General features: G+C 39.9%; 1 protein-coding gene across 25 annotated transcripts in view; it reads right to left on the reverse strand.

Annotated features, from left to right (window-relative positions):
• Positions 1–16163, reverse strand: part of PTK2 (protein tyrosine kinase 2) — a 212586-nt gene that overhangs the window by 75041 nt on the left and 121382 nt on the right. For all 25 annotated transcript variants that reach the window (XR_011139351.1, XM_068933423.1, XM_068933418.1 and 22 more), the window contains 3 exons: positions 8345–8424; positions 7047–7109; positions 2014–2068 (listed from right to left, as the gene is read on the reverse strand). Coding sequence is in view for 24 of the 25 variants with exons in the window: in XM_068933423.1 (XP_068789524.1) it covers positions 2014–2068; positions 7047–7109; positions 8345–8424 (198 nt within the window). In the remaining variant the exon portion in view is untranslated. The remainder of the gene's footprint in view (positions 1–2013; positions 2069–7046; positions 7110–8344; positions 8425–16163) is intronic.

The raw sequence follows: 16163 nt of genomic DNA on the forward strand, positions 1-16163 counted from the left end.
AATGATCGGTTTTGGAACGCTGATGCCCAGAGCAGATGGAAAGCAGACTGAAGAAAATCTCAGTTCAGCACACAAACTTGAAGTTTCTCACTGAACAAATACGCCATGTTGTTATAGTTTCAAATTACTGTATCACTTTGGCAGAAGTCTTTACCAACTATGAGGTGGATCACTGCTGCAACAGGCTGCGGATACCGGGTAGGATGAAGGAAGGGTCTGGCACTCAGGACACCTCCATACTGCGCCCAGAGCTGCCTCAGACTTTGTTAGGATAAGCAGAACTATTTGCAATATATATGAGATCTAGCACATTGTGCAACGACTTAAGTGTTTCCTCCTGGAAAAAAATCACGAGACACTTCGTAGGACTACGCTTGCTTTCTTTTACAACATTACGCTAACGTCTTAACTGTGATCAGCTAATATACCGATGTCTTTAAACTCATGACTTCAATGAGCTTCCCGAATAAAGCTGAAATTTCTGCTGTTAATACTCAAGTGTATCACCTCGTACTTTGCCCTGCTAAATATTTTGATCTGCATTATTCCGGCCTTCTAGTCTTCCTATACATAGGGTGATATCCTCTCTCTAGCTGACACCTCCGGGCTTTGTAACAGCAGCAAATCTCATTAGCACTGCACTGAACCCCAAGTTTTACCTCACTGATGGAGAAAAGCAATTATTTTTATACTTCATGGGCATCAGGAGTCTTCCTTTGCCCACCACTTCAACATTATCACCCTTCACAGAGTGAGGGAGTCAATTAATTACTTGAATCAATCCTGGATTATGTTTAATAGGTCCTCCATTTTCACTGAAAAGCAGCATCATTTTTCTTTCCCTTATTTTTCTTTTTATACATCTAACTTTTTTGTATTAGTATCTTTGAAAGGTTCAACTCGGCTTGACTTTTTGGTAATTTTTGCTATTTCTGCTATTTTGTTTCCTAGTTTCTAAAGAGCAGCCGTTTTTGTCGACCAGTTCTTTCTGGCTCTCCTAATATCAGTTTTTGAGACAGTTGCTTGTTCCTTTAGGTGAGGAGCCTTTCACTACAATTTGCATATTTAGCAGAGAATACAATCCTAGATAAGTCCTTAAATTAAAATGCATAGGAATTACCACATTCACTCAGCTTCATTAGATTGGTTTTTTTTCAAGCCTTCCGGAACAAAACCCCCTTCATGACAGACCTTTCCCGTTTACCCTTCCATTTCAATCATGAGTAAACTCTTTACATGTAAGTTAAATTCTCTAACTAAACCCTCTCTAAAACCGTCACTGCTTACCAAAATCAGTTCTAAAATACGAGTTTAGCATAGCTGACTTCCGTACAAACAGCAGAGATTTTTACCATGATTTTAATACCAAGACTGCTATAGATGTAAAACTACTTGGTGAGAGTTCTGGACTCCCTTTCACAACACGTTGAGAAAAATCTGCATTTTTTTTACTCAGGGAACAGACGGACTTCAATGGAAGTAAGATCTGACTAAAGCTGGTAGTCTAACTACGATGAACGTAAGCGGAAATTGCTGGAAAAAGCTTCCTCGAGTGAGAGCTGGATACAGTCGTGAGCAAGGAAAGCAGAATTTGGTTAATCAACTTGTCAGTAAAAATATGCTGTTTTCTTATGTGTCCCTTTCCCCTTTCTTCAAAAGTCTCATTTTTCTCTTGGAAGAAAAGAAAAATGAATTATTTCCTATCAGAGGAGCTGAGGGCTCATCTCTGACTTCTGGCCACAAGATGCGAGTGGCAGAGGGGTACCTCCCTCCTATCAGCTCAGCGAGGCCATGTGAACCGTTCTCAGATTAGTTCTTCCCAGTTCACGTCCGTTGTTTAACTAGGGGACCTACAGCCTACCCATTTGTTAGACTGATCTGAATTTTTTTTCATGGAGACAGAACTTAATGACAACTCGCTTATGACTATACAGGGAAATCAAGCGCACATTTTTCAGATTTCTGAAGCAAATTTTTTTTCGGCAGCATGCAACTAACTGAAACTATAATTACCTTCACTGAATCTAGTAAACTCTTCGGAAAAAATCGTCTTAAGCCAACATCCTTCCTGAAACAAGAACACACACATCATTAACGAAAAGCATGAGATAGCATATTGCTGATTAGCCTTTAGCTAATGCATGCAATATAATTACCATTTTCGTAGTAAGGTCCCTGACAAGCTCAGAGTACAAATACAGTACCGTTAAAATGCTGGCCTCAGCCAGTCCCCAGCAAACGTGCTACAGCAGTATCTTCTACTCTAAACTCAGAAGGATATTTATTGCCTTTACAGCGGGCATCTAGTGTGTAAAGTGTACAACTTTAAACGTTGGCTTGGGCACAGAGAACTTCTGAGAAGAAAACCTGTTAAGTGTACATGTTTTATTAATTTAAAGAAAACTGAAAAAAAATGTTCTTACTGCGCGTAGTCAGCAGAGAAGGGAAGAATACAAAAACTGCAAATTACAATAAACACCTGCTATTAGAATTGATTACAGAACACAACATACAGGGCGATCTCTCATGGTATCACCTTAGTAGGAAGGCTGACAGCCTCTCCCCTACCGTTTTACCCTTTGCAGCACCAAAATTAACTTTATGAAGCAATTTCCACCATCGGTTTTTCTCCTATTTACAATCTAGCGTTAGGAAAGCAGTCTCACTTCTTGCATCCATAAGGCCGGATCCTAATTCTGTCCGCAAGCTCCATTTCTGCAAGCGGAATTACATCACGCTCACAATTTCATGTTTTGAAATAGGGTTGGGAGCCCTAGTTTGAAAATCAAAGCCATGCAGGTTAAATATTTTCTTGGCTGAAATGTGCTGCAGCTAACTGATATCTGACGTGTATCTGTACCACTACAACCAACGGTAGCTTTGAGAAAGAAAGCAGACGGCAGAGAAGTTGCCAGAGGTGGTAGTGCAGGAGGAGATCGTTACACAGCCAGGTGTACCGAAAGTTGCATGAGCACAGTCTAGATGCAGAGACATCAGCATAAAATCTCTATGAGACAGAGGAAAAATTGTAAGAAAATTTTAAATGGGAAAAGGATTTTTGTTGTCTCCTTCTCAGTGGTGTTACCAACAACTTTATTTTTCAATTTAGTCAAGAGGTGACAACCTCTTTTAAACAAAGACCCTGCTCTATCTCCGAAACAGAAATAAAACTGGAATTCAAACACTCGATAAAGACAAGAAAGGTGTTAGCCAGTGAGAGAAACACGGTATCTATTCACTGCTACCCAACAGTGCAAGAGGAAAACCAACATTAAATTCAGTCTAAAAATAAGAAGAATAAAACATGGTCATTGTAAAGCTCTCTAAAGACAAGCAGTATGCAGTTTCACAAAACATACTAAAAACACCCTCAGCCACGAGAAGCAGAGTGTGTTCATGTACAGCACTGAACGCTGGCGTCTGTGCAACGGCAGTAAGCTGAACACGGTTATAAAACCTCCATAAACGTTAAGTCCTTTGAGGCGTTCCTTCTCAAGTGCAAATTATATGCCGTTTATCATCCCACGTAGTTAAATAAATCCAACACGCTATTACCATCTAAATAACATGCAAAGTCATTTTGACAAGGAACGTATTAGTTTAACACTATGCGCTGAGAAAGAAACGGTGCTTTCAAAAATTAGCACCCGGGATCACTCCAGTATTACTCATCTTCACCGTACTGCAGCACAGGGCTGCCACGTCCTGCTTCAACGGGTTCTTAAAGCGACTCGTGGAGCAGCTTTCGGTACAGACCCGTACGCAGCAAATCCAGAAGGAATCCTTAGGTAGAGCATAACGAATGACAGCTCTTAAGCAAATTTGTTAAGACGGCATTTCCTATTTTTAAATTAGGCTGTACGTTTATTTACTACAGGAGAACGTGCAACGCAGGTTTAAACACACAGTCCTGCAATCTCCTCCTCTTCCATCCTCAGCCGCATTGCATGGGCATAAAATGGCCAGCTCAGGAAAAAGACCAACTCAGCGCTCCAGATTAAGGACTCGGACACCCATCTGCTGACTGCCAGCAATTAGCAGCTAGATCCTGGTTCGCAAAGCTAAAAGCTTTACATTTAGCTCCATCTAGTCTACCCTATGCATGGATTTATATGACAAAATAAAATTTTACCTGTATAAACTTCAATAGGATTAATAAAATACCAACTACAGAGAGACGATAGAGCTTGTTATATAATGACTAAACAGCTTTTGGCAATGTTCACCTTTATTTCTACTTTTTATCTCAAAGCTATATCCGAAAAGTAGTATTAGGACAGCTTAATACATTTTATATGCTTTTTCAATGCTGTGGATGCAGCTGCTTCTTCATATAGCTCCCATTTTTGTACTTGTAATTATCCTTGTTCTACACTAAAAGGCTTCACACTTATCATGAAAAAAATTCTCCTTTCATTGTATGAAGACCCAACTATTAAAGGCTACTTAGCAGTTTGAGTCTATCCACCCTTTCCCATCCAGATTTGGTCTTATAAGAAATTCTGATCAAAGATGAATAAACATCAGACAGACAAAGACAGGCGAGAAGCAATCACAGCAAGCGCAAAAAAACGCTTTCCAAAATTGCCCTCAGCTGGTTAAGTGTCTCATGATGTAATAAAGCTACCGAAAAAAAAAAAAAAGAAACAAAAAGCCTCATTTGAAAAATGAATGTTACTTGTGTAAGAAAACCTCGGTAGACTATTAAGGTGGTAAGATCACATGAGTACAGTTTTGGGGATTACCGACACTTTCTGCAGGCTCTTACTAGCTTATAATTATCTACAGTCACTTTAAGGTGCTTTCATCCTTCACCCCTCCCAGCTGAATCCCACACAAAACATATTTTGCTTCTCAAAAAGCAAAAAACAAAACAAAAACCACCCCCCCTCCAAACCCGAACCCCCCCAAAAAACAAAACATCTTTGAAGCGCACAATTCTACTCGTCCAGTTCTGCACGGCACCAAGTTGCCGTGTTTTTGCACATTACCGTTTTGCTTCATTTCGTGCCCGTCTTCCACGATAGCAATTAATTTTATACCTACCAAAGCAGATGCTGCTTGGCGAACGTCTGCGTTGTTAACAAGTCATCGTTAAACTGGAAGCGACCCCTGTTCTGAGTCCTAAAGACCCTCTTGTCCATTATAATTCTTAATTGGTATTTCGTGTCATCTGTTATGAACCTTGCTTCCTTTACCCCACTTTTTGAAATTCTTAACCTAATTACCAATGTTTGTACTTTAAAGGTTGACCAATAACAGATTCAAAAATACCCTTCCAAAGTTCTTGATGAAATATATGTAAATTGTAACTATCGCCTTTTCTCACTGGCATTGTCTCATTTGTTTTAGCCTATCTTCTAAATCCAAGCTAAATCACCAACTCGAAGTCATTAAACTCACAAACTCTCTTTTTTTAAAGCAAAATTTCAGGTCACCCTACTTCCTTATCTATTTTATATTGCTTTTTACCCTTTTCTCTCCGTTCACTCTGTTCATCATTATTACTCCTTTCTCATTTAGTTATGTGTACTCTTAACCAGAATATATTTCTCCTGGTGGTTACTGATATAAAACCAGCTAAAGTCCTTCAAAAAAACCCTAGTTTAAACAACAGAATCTCATAAATTCTGTGCAGCTACAGGAGCACTATATAAAATCCAAATTGCTCTTCTAAGTTAACCGATTAGCTTTTGAAATAAACATTGCTTTCCATTTAAAAAGGTGCAAGAAAGTCGGGTTTCTAACCCTAAAAGTTGTCTCTTATCATGTTCAGTTTGGAATATCTACCACTAAAGACAAAAGATTTCCAGATTCCAACCACACACAAGTCCAGGCAAAATCAAGAGGCCAGTACGTGAGCTTAATCCTCCTCCAAAACATTCAGATAAAATGGACAAATTTGGTAGCATTCAAACTCAGAGGCTGCTTTTGAAAGTTTATGTCTAATCAATTTTGCCCAGAATAACCAAAAAGAGCCAATGTTAGAGCTAAGAAGGGCAGTCTACAATAAATTATATAGAGTAATGTCCTTTTAAAGGATGCATATGTAGCATATTGCATCCGTGGTGAAGAGTCTGAAGATATGGACCCTTTCTAGTGGAGCACTGGAGGGGTGCGAACTTTGTAGTCTTATAAATAGGTGATTGCCAAAATTTAACTTTACTCATTAAAATTATGTCGTTTTCCTCAAAAGTGCTTATAAATTTATTCACCCTTTACAATAATCTTGTACTGTACCTCCAAACGACTCCAATTTCGCACCTCTAAGTTAGTATAGTTTTATTTTACAAAAAAAAAGAAAAAAAACCAAGACTTTACTGCTATACCAACCTTTTATCCCAATTTTATGTTGCACTGTACAGCATATTTTCAGAAAGATAATCAGCAGTGAAGCACAGCTCACTGGGATGGGTGTAGACACGCTGTTCCACTAAATTACCACAAATAAAATCAATCTTCAAGCTACAAAACTTCTTAGGTACTTCAGACTGCCTGGATTGAAGCCATCTAACATACAACATGATTAAGTAGCCAGAATAGTTTTAGTATAAGGATGCTTCCCGGTCTTCTTAAAACTTGTGGCACACAGATACATAATAAACGTGTTAACTGCAAGATCACAATTCAGCAAAACCACATACTTAACGAATAAAGGAAAAATGATACCACAGACATTTCACGTTACTCAAACCTTACCACAGATTAGTCACAAGTGATGAATGCAATGATGCATAGGAAATCGTTTAGAAACAAAATCACCTTAGAACTAGACTTGATGATCCCATAAGCATTAGCAAAATTGAAAAAAATCACAGTAACAATCCTCATCAGTAACTTTAAACCACCTTATTTCCCTCGACCAGAGTTAAACAGGCTCTCTCCACTTCTATAGTTGGAAAGGTTCCGTTACCTTTTTCTTAATTAAAAGACCTCAATAATCTGCAAGAAATATAAAATGCAACAGCAGCTTTCTTTTATTGAGACTAATTTAATATTCCTGATTAAGAAACAGTTGAAACCTCAAGCTAGAGCACAATACTTACTCTAACACTTCATAGTTGGACTTCTTTTCTAATGCATTGCCTCTCATTTCTCCGTAGGATCTCCTGAAGTCAGGAAAAATATTTGAAAGCAACAATTATTGGATGATCCGGCCTAAAACTATAGTATCAACATATTCAAGTCTTTCAGCGATTTACCATTAGAAACCATCTGCAGAACGAACTCCAATATATATTACAACATCATTATCCTACCCCAATAGACTAGATTTTTATTTCACAAAGTGATTTCATTTCTCCCAAAATAGCGGGAACAGCAACGGGTAACGTGTTGGCTCACAACATCATCTGGGTTATCGTATTCATTACACCTTTTTAAAAAAGGCGTCTGTAATTCTGTAAATGCGTAAGGAATCTGCAATTACACGGAGCAATTTTGTTTTCGCCAGGGCTACCAGTAAAGCTTACAGCCCGGGCATCAGGCTCGCCGACAAAACCCACGCAATCGCAGTTACCGCCATTCTGCTGACAAACCCAAACTCCGTTTCATTTTAGAAAAAATGCAGTTTAAATTACATTTTTCTTCTTTATGTTTGCCATTTACTTCTTACAAATTTTACTGCTTTCCTAATCTTTCTGTGCAAGGCAACAGAATAGCTAAATCAAATGATTCAGGCTGGGAATTCTCCATAAATTAGCAAAAACAAAACGTGCACTTTAGAAGCTGTGAGGAAAGCTCTCTCAAGGAGCTCTTAATCTGATTCAACTTATCTTTACTTTCCAGCTGTCTATATAGTTGACAAGAATGTCAAAACAGTTAAAAAGAAAAAAAAAAAAAAGATTCTTTACCTTTCCTGAAAGATTTGTTCATTTACCTATTTACAAAAAAGTAGTTTTTAAAATAGCACATGAAAAATTGAGTAAACGTAGAGAGAAGAGGTAGTAGCATTTATCTTTAATTACGTTCCTCAGCCGTAGTACTGAGATGCACATCGACGAGATTATTTGCTCACACCTCGGATTTATTCGCCTTTTACTACACTTCACTGTACCCTACAGGCCTTTGAATTATTCAAATGAAAAATTCACCAAAAACGGCAATATCAAGAAGCAGTTAATTATAATTTTAATATTAATTTTAATTCAAAAATCACTAGAAATTAGTTACAAGATAATCTAATGAGTTTTTTTCTTCAAGCTACTTTATAGCAAAAAGGTTTTATAGTGTTTTATTCAGCTAGCTATGTTGGTCCCAAATCTGTGAGCTAAAAACAGTTTGAAAATTAATACATATATGCAGTCAGAAACATGTTGAATAATAAACGAAATGATCAGCTTACCGGATTTCAAGGCAACCTAGTTTCAAAGCAATTTCCTGGTCCACTTGATCTGCTATTTCTAACATATAGTCATTTTTCACCTATAGCAAAAGAAGTAGGATTGCATCACAGAAAGATCAGTGCAGTGTTGTTAAAGACTGAAACGCTGTCCAAACAACTTGGGAATAAATATGTCTTTCCTTGGGTTTAATTTTTGCAGGGGGTAACTAGCCACGGTGCAGGAAGAGAAAAAAGTAGTTATGTACATATTCTCCCTAAGCGAGCTGCGGTTTTGCGAGAAACCCACTTGGACCGCAGTGAACTCGGTTCAATCCTCCTCACGTACATCAGTTTAGTTATGTTTTATTAAATACAATCAAAATCTTCACGGGAAGCTGGAGCACACGGTTGCATCTGCACTCAAGATATGCGAACGTAGGGTCTACTCTTGAACCACTGTGCCTAAGCTGCTTTTAACTTTGTCGGTGCGGCTGATCACGCGTAGAAAACAGACACGCGTCCACTCGTTCTTGTGAAAGTAAAAATGGTCGTATGCGAAACTCGTGCTACGTACTGACTTAAAACGACATTTTACATGGCAAGAAATAAAACCCAAGAGCGTAAAAACTTACATCCTAGGTCCTTTTCACTGGCTACCATCTAAAGCAGAAAATACAACAGGCCGAGAAGTGTCCTCTGACCTTGAGGCCAAACGCCAGGCACGTGCTTGGGCCCAGTCTGGAAGAGCGGCAGGCACAGAAACTGGGCCAGACAGCAGGCTAAGTACTAAACTATACGGACTGGGGGGGGGGGAGGTCGTCAAGTCCCTATCACACGTCCTGGACTTGTTTTACATACACTAAGACGGATGTAAGCCAGTAAGGCTCATTTTCAGATAGTACTTTCACAACCGGAAAAAGTCATTTATACAGTTATTAACAAAAACAGTACGAGAACGCAGAATTACTGCTGAAAACCTGATTTTTGCAAATTGTCTTGAGTTCAGCAGGCATTTTTCACCAGTAACACCTCTCTACAGTAGAGTCAAGCCTTTCTTTAACAGCTCGCGTTATGCTCCATCTTACGAGATCCTCCACCGGCCAACGTGATCCCACAGCCTCTTGGTGCAGAAAGGCCTGAAATATCCCCCCAACCAACATGACCTAACTGCAAATCAAGGAGATCATACACTGCGAGAGGTATGCTTTACGAAACCTGAGGGATGAGAAGTTGTACGAAAAACTATGTCACACTGCTACCCGCTCCGAAATTCGTGCTTTAAAAGCTAAGGGAAAACAGCAGCCGGAGCTCTCCCCAGGCCGCATCCGCCCTGCAACGCAGCAGCTGCATCCAGCCCTGCACTACAAAGTGACAAATGCATGAGACTTCCCCAGTCAGGGAGTGCATGAAAAATTTTAATTTGTTCCTGAAGGATGTGGAAGAAGAAATATGATAAGCTTGATAAGGGTGAGAACGTGAATTATCGCAAGAGCTGCAACATCAGGCCAAAATTTCCTGTGTTTGGACTGACCGGGTACTCAGTATTTTGAGCTAACAGTTAAGTTTTTAATCTGTCTCGCTGCAACTCTAAACAAACACTAATTACAGAGACAGAAGTCAAAGACTGAAACAATTGTCCATCAGCATCATGTACTTTGGAATTTATATACATGCATGGAAATAAATAGTCAATTTGTACGCTCGTGATAGCATAAATTAAGAAAGTTGCACACAAATTAAAATACTCAGAATTCAAATTTTTTTCCTCTCCATAATGCTCACTGTTTAAAAATTAGAATCGCGTGGGAAACAGCAACTGTGTATAAATCAGAGACACCTGCCAGCTACAAGATCACAGGTATTACGCCTAATCTACAATGCATATTATCCTCTAGCTACTTAGCTGTAAGACGTAGCAGATGCACGCCAGCCGTCTGCAACACTCGGCAAAGAGGGCACTGCAGGGACATTTGCCGGGGTCAGGGGGGTTTAACGTCCTACTCTTTGGCAGCAGGTGTAAAACGGCACCCGATGCCGTGCGGTGCTGGAAGAGTTTGTCCATTTGAGCCCTCGGTGACAGAGCCAGCTTTGTTGTTCTATTTTTTTTAAACCAGAACTTCAACCTTTTGATTTGCCGGAAGAGAAGTTGCCTTTATTGTACGGCTGCTTAACGGCCGAAGGGAAGGGAGGTGAATCTACGCTTTTACTGCGTCTTCCACTTTTAACAGTCTTCCACTTACCCAGATTAAGTTCCACTGGCTATTTCACTTAGCTTTGATTTTTTTTTAAAAAAAGACTATACATTTGGGGGGGGGGGGATGCATTTCAAGTAATACCTTTCCAATCAAAAAGCAGTTGCCTTCTCTTTTCTAGTACGCACTTCTTTAGTGGTATCTTACAACTTTATTTGAAAACCTGTTGCATGATCGAAGTTGCAAATCTCAATTCCCATGAGCTCTTGCAAAGTATTTTTACAATACTGACATATAAATTTTCCCCTTGCAGAAACTATGTTCATTTGAGCCTACCAGTGTATAGCAATCAAATTTTTATTCTTTTATCTTCAGCTCATTGGCTTGTAGCTCCCAGTATGGAAGGTAATTCATTTGTTAAAGCCAGCAGCCTAGAGAACATCTTCAGTTTCACGCCAATATCGTCAAATATGCTGCCTCAAGTAGTGATTACTACTCTATAAGGAAATAAGCAATGTTACCCAAGCAGTTCTAGTTTGGGTTTCCTCCCCTTTGCCATCTTGCTTGCGAGCTTTCACAAATCCCAGTCATGTTTTCCCTGTTTTGCTTTGCAGCTACAGGCACCAGAACTTGCTTAAAAGTCCCCCTCCTGATACCAACAGGACAAAGTTTCCAGGCAGGAGTAAATAATGTGAAACTTCTCACAACATTTGCAAGACAGGGCAAAAATGAGGCACCTTCACAATATTCCAACATGCAAGCAGATAATCACCTACTTGAGTGCCTAATTTTATTAGAGTGACGAGGACAAAAGCAATTTTTGTTTTGCATATCTCCGCGTGAGAAGGGATGGACAAACACAGAGATTTCACAAAGGCGGAGTAAATTAACTGCGTTTCTTCCACTTCCTGTTGCCAACAGAAGTGTCCGACGTGAAAACTGTCCCTTGCCGCCCCTCTCATAAAAATGAGTAGTTGCACTGGTTTATCACGAAGCACTGCATATATGTTATATGAACCTATACGTTCTATGAACCTATTCATTTTCCAATCTTGGAAGGTATGCGAAGAAATTATATAAGCTTCGGGAAGCCTATGGCCATAACCTTGTGGTCTTATTAGACTGAACAGCGCTGTAGGATGGATGGCAAAGGTAATATATCGAGACCAGGAATCTCATCTTTTCAGAAACCTGCCTGCACACGTTGTTCTTTAAATTTCCGGGAGTCTAAGAGGAAAAAAAGAAGCAGATGCAGTTTCCAATATGAGAATACTAATGAGAGGTTCTCTTATCCCCTTTAACTCTCCTCGACTATTCTCTTTGAGGGAGCACTAGGTCAATGCGTGAACTAACGCTCACGCACAAAGACTAGAGAGGCACGCTGCAAGCGTTTCAGTGCGAGCTGCACAACCCGTTAAGGAAAAAGCCCAAACAAATATTGCATGGGAGGGACGCAACAGAATTCAGGGCCAATTACGGACCTTTGCTGTGGTTCTTTCCCCCGTTTTAATTGTTCAAAATCAGACCTGATGGCTAAATCAGAAAATTTATAGTAGGCTATTTAAGGTACCTTAAGGGTAACTTCATTTTTTCTAGTGTGTAAGAGAACACTAACTCATATAAATAACAAAACACAAATCTAATTTGGGGAGGGAGAATGAACGGGAAGGAAAAAAAGCCCCCAACCTCCCCACCTACCCTTACTGATTTCCATGAAGCCTTTAAGGTACCTCTGGTAAACCTGTGCGGTAGTACTTCAGTTATAGCACATGCTGGAAACAAGATGCTCTGGCAAACATAAGACCCAGTAAAGCCTGCAGTGATCTCAGTGGCTTCACAGGTGTAATATTTTAGCAATAAAAATGCATACAGGTCAACAAAGCAAACACTTTTTACACTGGGATTTATGCTGGGATCACGAATTCACACACTATACTGCTAAAAACCTACCTATTTTTATTTGGTAACAACCAAAAGCGAACAAAAATAGTATAGCTTAATTAAGGGAATCAATCTGGTCTACTCTGCTAGCAACACAATCTTGTTGTTTCCGCTTATTTACCCCTTTGGCATGCTAGCAGAACACGCTTATTTGAACGTGTAGAGCAAAATAGACTGGGAAACAAGGTTTGAAGGACAAAGGATTCCCTGCTGCAAACTGGAATGTTGGTTTTAAGCACTTACCTCCCCCAGATTTGTCTGAAATGTTCCAGCAAGTTTTAAGTTACATTTACAGTCAAACAGGTGCAGGCTTTTTGGGATAGGATTAGCCTATGCAGGTTTGTTTAAACACGGTACAACAGAAATTCAAACCACGTCAGGCTTCTAGATGAGCGCTATCACAACGTTAAGGGTTAAAGGAAGTTGTATTTGCACTTGTATTTGCTCACTCACAGGCTGCTGAATAAGCATTTAAATGTCACCCCTGCGTCACGTTTATAGTAAACCTCTCGGTCACAACAGCTGTGAACGCTCTATTACAACGACAGGAGGCAATACGTGAAAAACTTGAGTGCCAAGCTTAAACTCGCCCCTCAAAGGCAAGACCTGGAAGTCTCTATGCCTTTAAAAAATATAAAGTCAAACTCAGCAAGGCACCCCTCACAAAGCACGCTGCCTGTGCTTGATACGTGCTTAGAAAGGGCGTTAATATTTAAAACAAACAAAAATGTCACAAAGCCCAAAATAACCTTAAGCCACAACGCATTTCTTCACCAGCTCACCAGTACCTCTGCCTTGGTGGGGGTTTTTTTTGTTGTTTTTTTTTGGATCATCGGGGTATCCTTCATTGGTTAGCCAGGACAAAAATATTCTGTTATGCTTATGTTACCGGTTACGATTCTACAGCCTGTTGAGCAACGAAAGAGCTCAAAGATGCTCTTAAAACCAGAAGAAAGGAAAAAGTGGACAGGGACCCACGAAGTAATAATCTTTTCCCCACGGATAAGAGGAAGTCGGGCACATAAAGAAAAGCCCAGTTTCGCCAGACCAGTTTCAGCTCTGATTTTTAAACTATTTGTTTTGTGTTTTTTTTTTTTTTTTAACTTGAACGGGCAAATTGCTGATGGAGTAGCTTCTCTACCTTTTCAAAATTCCCTAGGAAAAAATGGGCTGGTACAATTTAAAATAAAAATTGCAGACCGAAGAAAGCCCATGTTTGTGAACACGGAGAAGTCAGAGAATAGCCCTCTGCTAGCAACATGCGATCTAAGAGGAAATCTATCACAGACCTCGTATTTTATATACCAGCTGCCACTTTCAAAAGCCATCTGCTTCATTTTTCCGCGCACCATTTTTTTATGCAGCTGCAGTATTTCAGAAAAACGGTCGCTGAGGCTGACGAGCCGTCCTGCCAGTGCAGTTCATAAAAAGGCGCTGCTGGATTACAATTCCTTTTTATTAAGAACGTGAGTAAAATAATTTTGAACTTAATACTGAACATTTTGCAGGAGTTGAGGAATGAAAAGACTTACTGTTGCTGTGTCCTAATATCATATTTCAGCTTTGAATTTGTTTATATCCTACAGAAAAAAACTACTAAATAAGATTATCACCCTTTCTACTGAGTTTTGTTTTCAGGCTAAACTACTGCAGAAATTCTACAGCAACAGCACTATCAAATGGTGTCTCAAAATGGGCGACATACCAATAATTGGCCTCTATATTGGCTTTCCCATCTCATTTAATGTTACCAAGAAATTTCCCACAGGATAATCTCCAGTTTTTCAGAAGGGCAGTTTAAAAATAAGTAATCTATTTCTCTCGCTTCACTTTCAATGTCTATGACCTACTTACACCACTTAGTTTTTTCATTTTCCAAATGGGCATTTGAAACGGGCTTTGAAAACCGCAATTAAACAGTAAGAAGGAAGCGGTGAAGGATCCTCCAAAGAGCTTAAAGCGCAAACACCGGGCTGGTGATTCTTTTGGTTAAAAAGAAATCCACGCAAGCAAACGAACAAACACAACGTGCCTTTCTGGATGGCATATAGCAAGTAGCATAAAAGTCCTAATTAGAATTAGCAAGGCACGCAAGACAGGTTTCCATTACCGCGTCCTCTCCCTAGGAAACGTGTTTCAGCCACAGATTCTCAGCTGGTGTTTTTAAGCGTTATAGTCAGAAATGACGTACCCGTGCTCGGTGGTGATGTTTACGTAAGCAAAGAACAATCCTACTCTTAGCCGTCCCGTATCTACGGTCGTTATTTCTCCTCCTTTCTAACAGCTCGCGTGTGGCCTAACAGCCTGCTGCTGACCGTTCAAGAGTCTAACGCGGAAAGGCGTTTCAGTGTTTGCTCTTTGTACGTAATAACTCAGTCTCGGCTACCGCAGAGACTGCTTATCGGGACGATTATTTCGTACCACTGCACAACACCTCTGGTGACGCCAGGCCCAGGAAAGCGCAGTGAATTTCTTCCTGTAATTTACCAATTCTTAATTTTGGCTTCCGTAACACAAAGTCCAGGATACGCTCGACGCATCAGTCTGAAAAGCTGATCTCTGGCAACTACGCACGTAACCAATGATTAAGGCATAGCACGTTTGTTTTCACCACGTGACCTCATATTCAAAATTAATAAATCTGCTCCATGTTCTCAAGTTCCTGTTGCACTTTTTTTTTTCTGTACTTGGAGCAGTTGCCACAAGCAAGTTCACCAGCGCGGGACTCAAAACTTTTCTGGGATATATTATTAGAAATAATTATCACAAACAGCTTGCATGTTCCGCTGTAATCTATTGTGTAGTGTCAAATGCACTGCTGAAATACTGTAGGACACCATGGGAGAGAGAGAAATCTTCAGATGAACGTGAAACAGTCACCTTACATAATTGTTTGTATTTGTAATCGCAAAACTGCCGTAAGGAGAAGGCCCCTGCATCTTTTCACAGCAGAATCAATCCTAAACCATCAATAGCAGGTTCCTGTAGCACACCGAGTTCTCCTCTCTACCGGGTCAGAATATTCAGCTTCAGACGTGACTCTGCCTTGAAAGAGTAAGGTCCCACCTCACACTACTATACCTTCATAAATCTTGTACAAAATTAAGCCTCAAAGATTTGTGCCTAATCTGCTTTGAACAAAGCAACATATGCACAAAAACCCAAAGTATACTTCTAACGTCATCAGTATTTTTGGAAGCCACCTTAATGATCGTAATGATCATGATGTTTTTAAAACACGCAGGGGACAGATAACCACATATGTGGTTGCTCTCCACCCTTATTCAGCCATCTGATAATATTAGACTCATTCTAGAAGATAAGTCTACATTAGGGGAAAATTAAAGCTTCAGCCTTTTCCAGGGGAGTTAAAAGCACAGATTCAGTGTCAGGATAACATTCATTTGCCATCTGCCCTCAGCTGCTCCTCCTCTTCATCTTCCAAGGTCACAGTCCCTATATTATCTAGCGATGATCTTTGACATCGCTAACTAGTTTTGGAACCTCCTATGTTAATAATAAGGGCATTAGAGATAGGGAAAAAAAAAATCGACTTGCGACAAGGCATTGTTTGGGACAGAATGGCTAAAAACTATCCCTTCTGTCAGAGCGGGCTGATCTCCAGATGTCACTGCAACAGACACTGCTGCCTCTCCGATCTTCGATAAAGTAGGACGATACACTTGGGAGTCATCTAGCGCTCAACC

Source organism: Struthio camelus, chromosome 2 (genome assembly GCF_040807025.1).
Source record: "Struthio camelus isolate bStrCam1 chromosome 2, bStrCam1.hap1, whole genome shotgun sequence".
Taxonomy (NCBI): domain Eukaryota; kingdom Metazoa; phylum Chordata; class Aves; order Struthioniformes; family Struthionidae; genus Struthio; species Struthio camelus.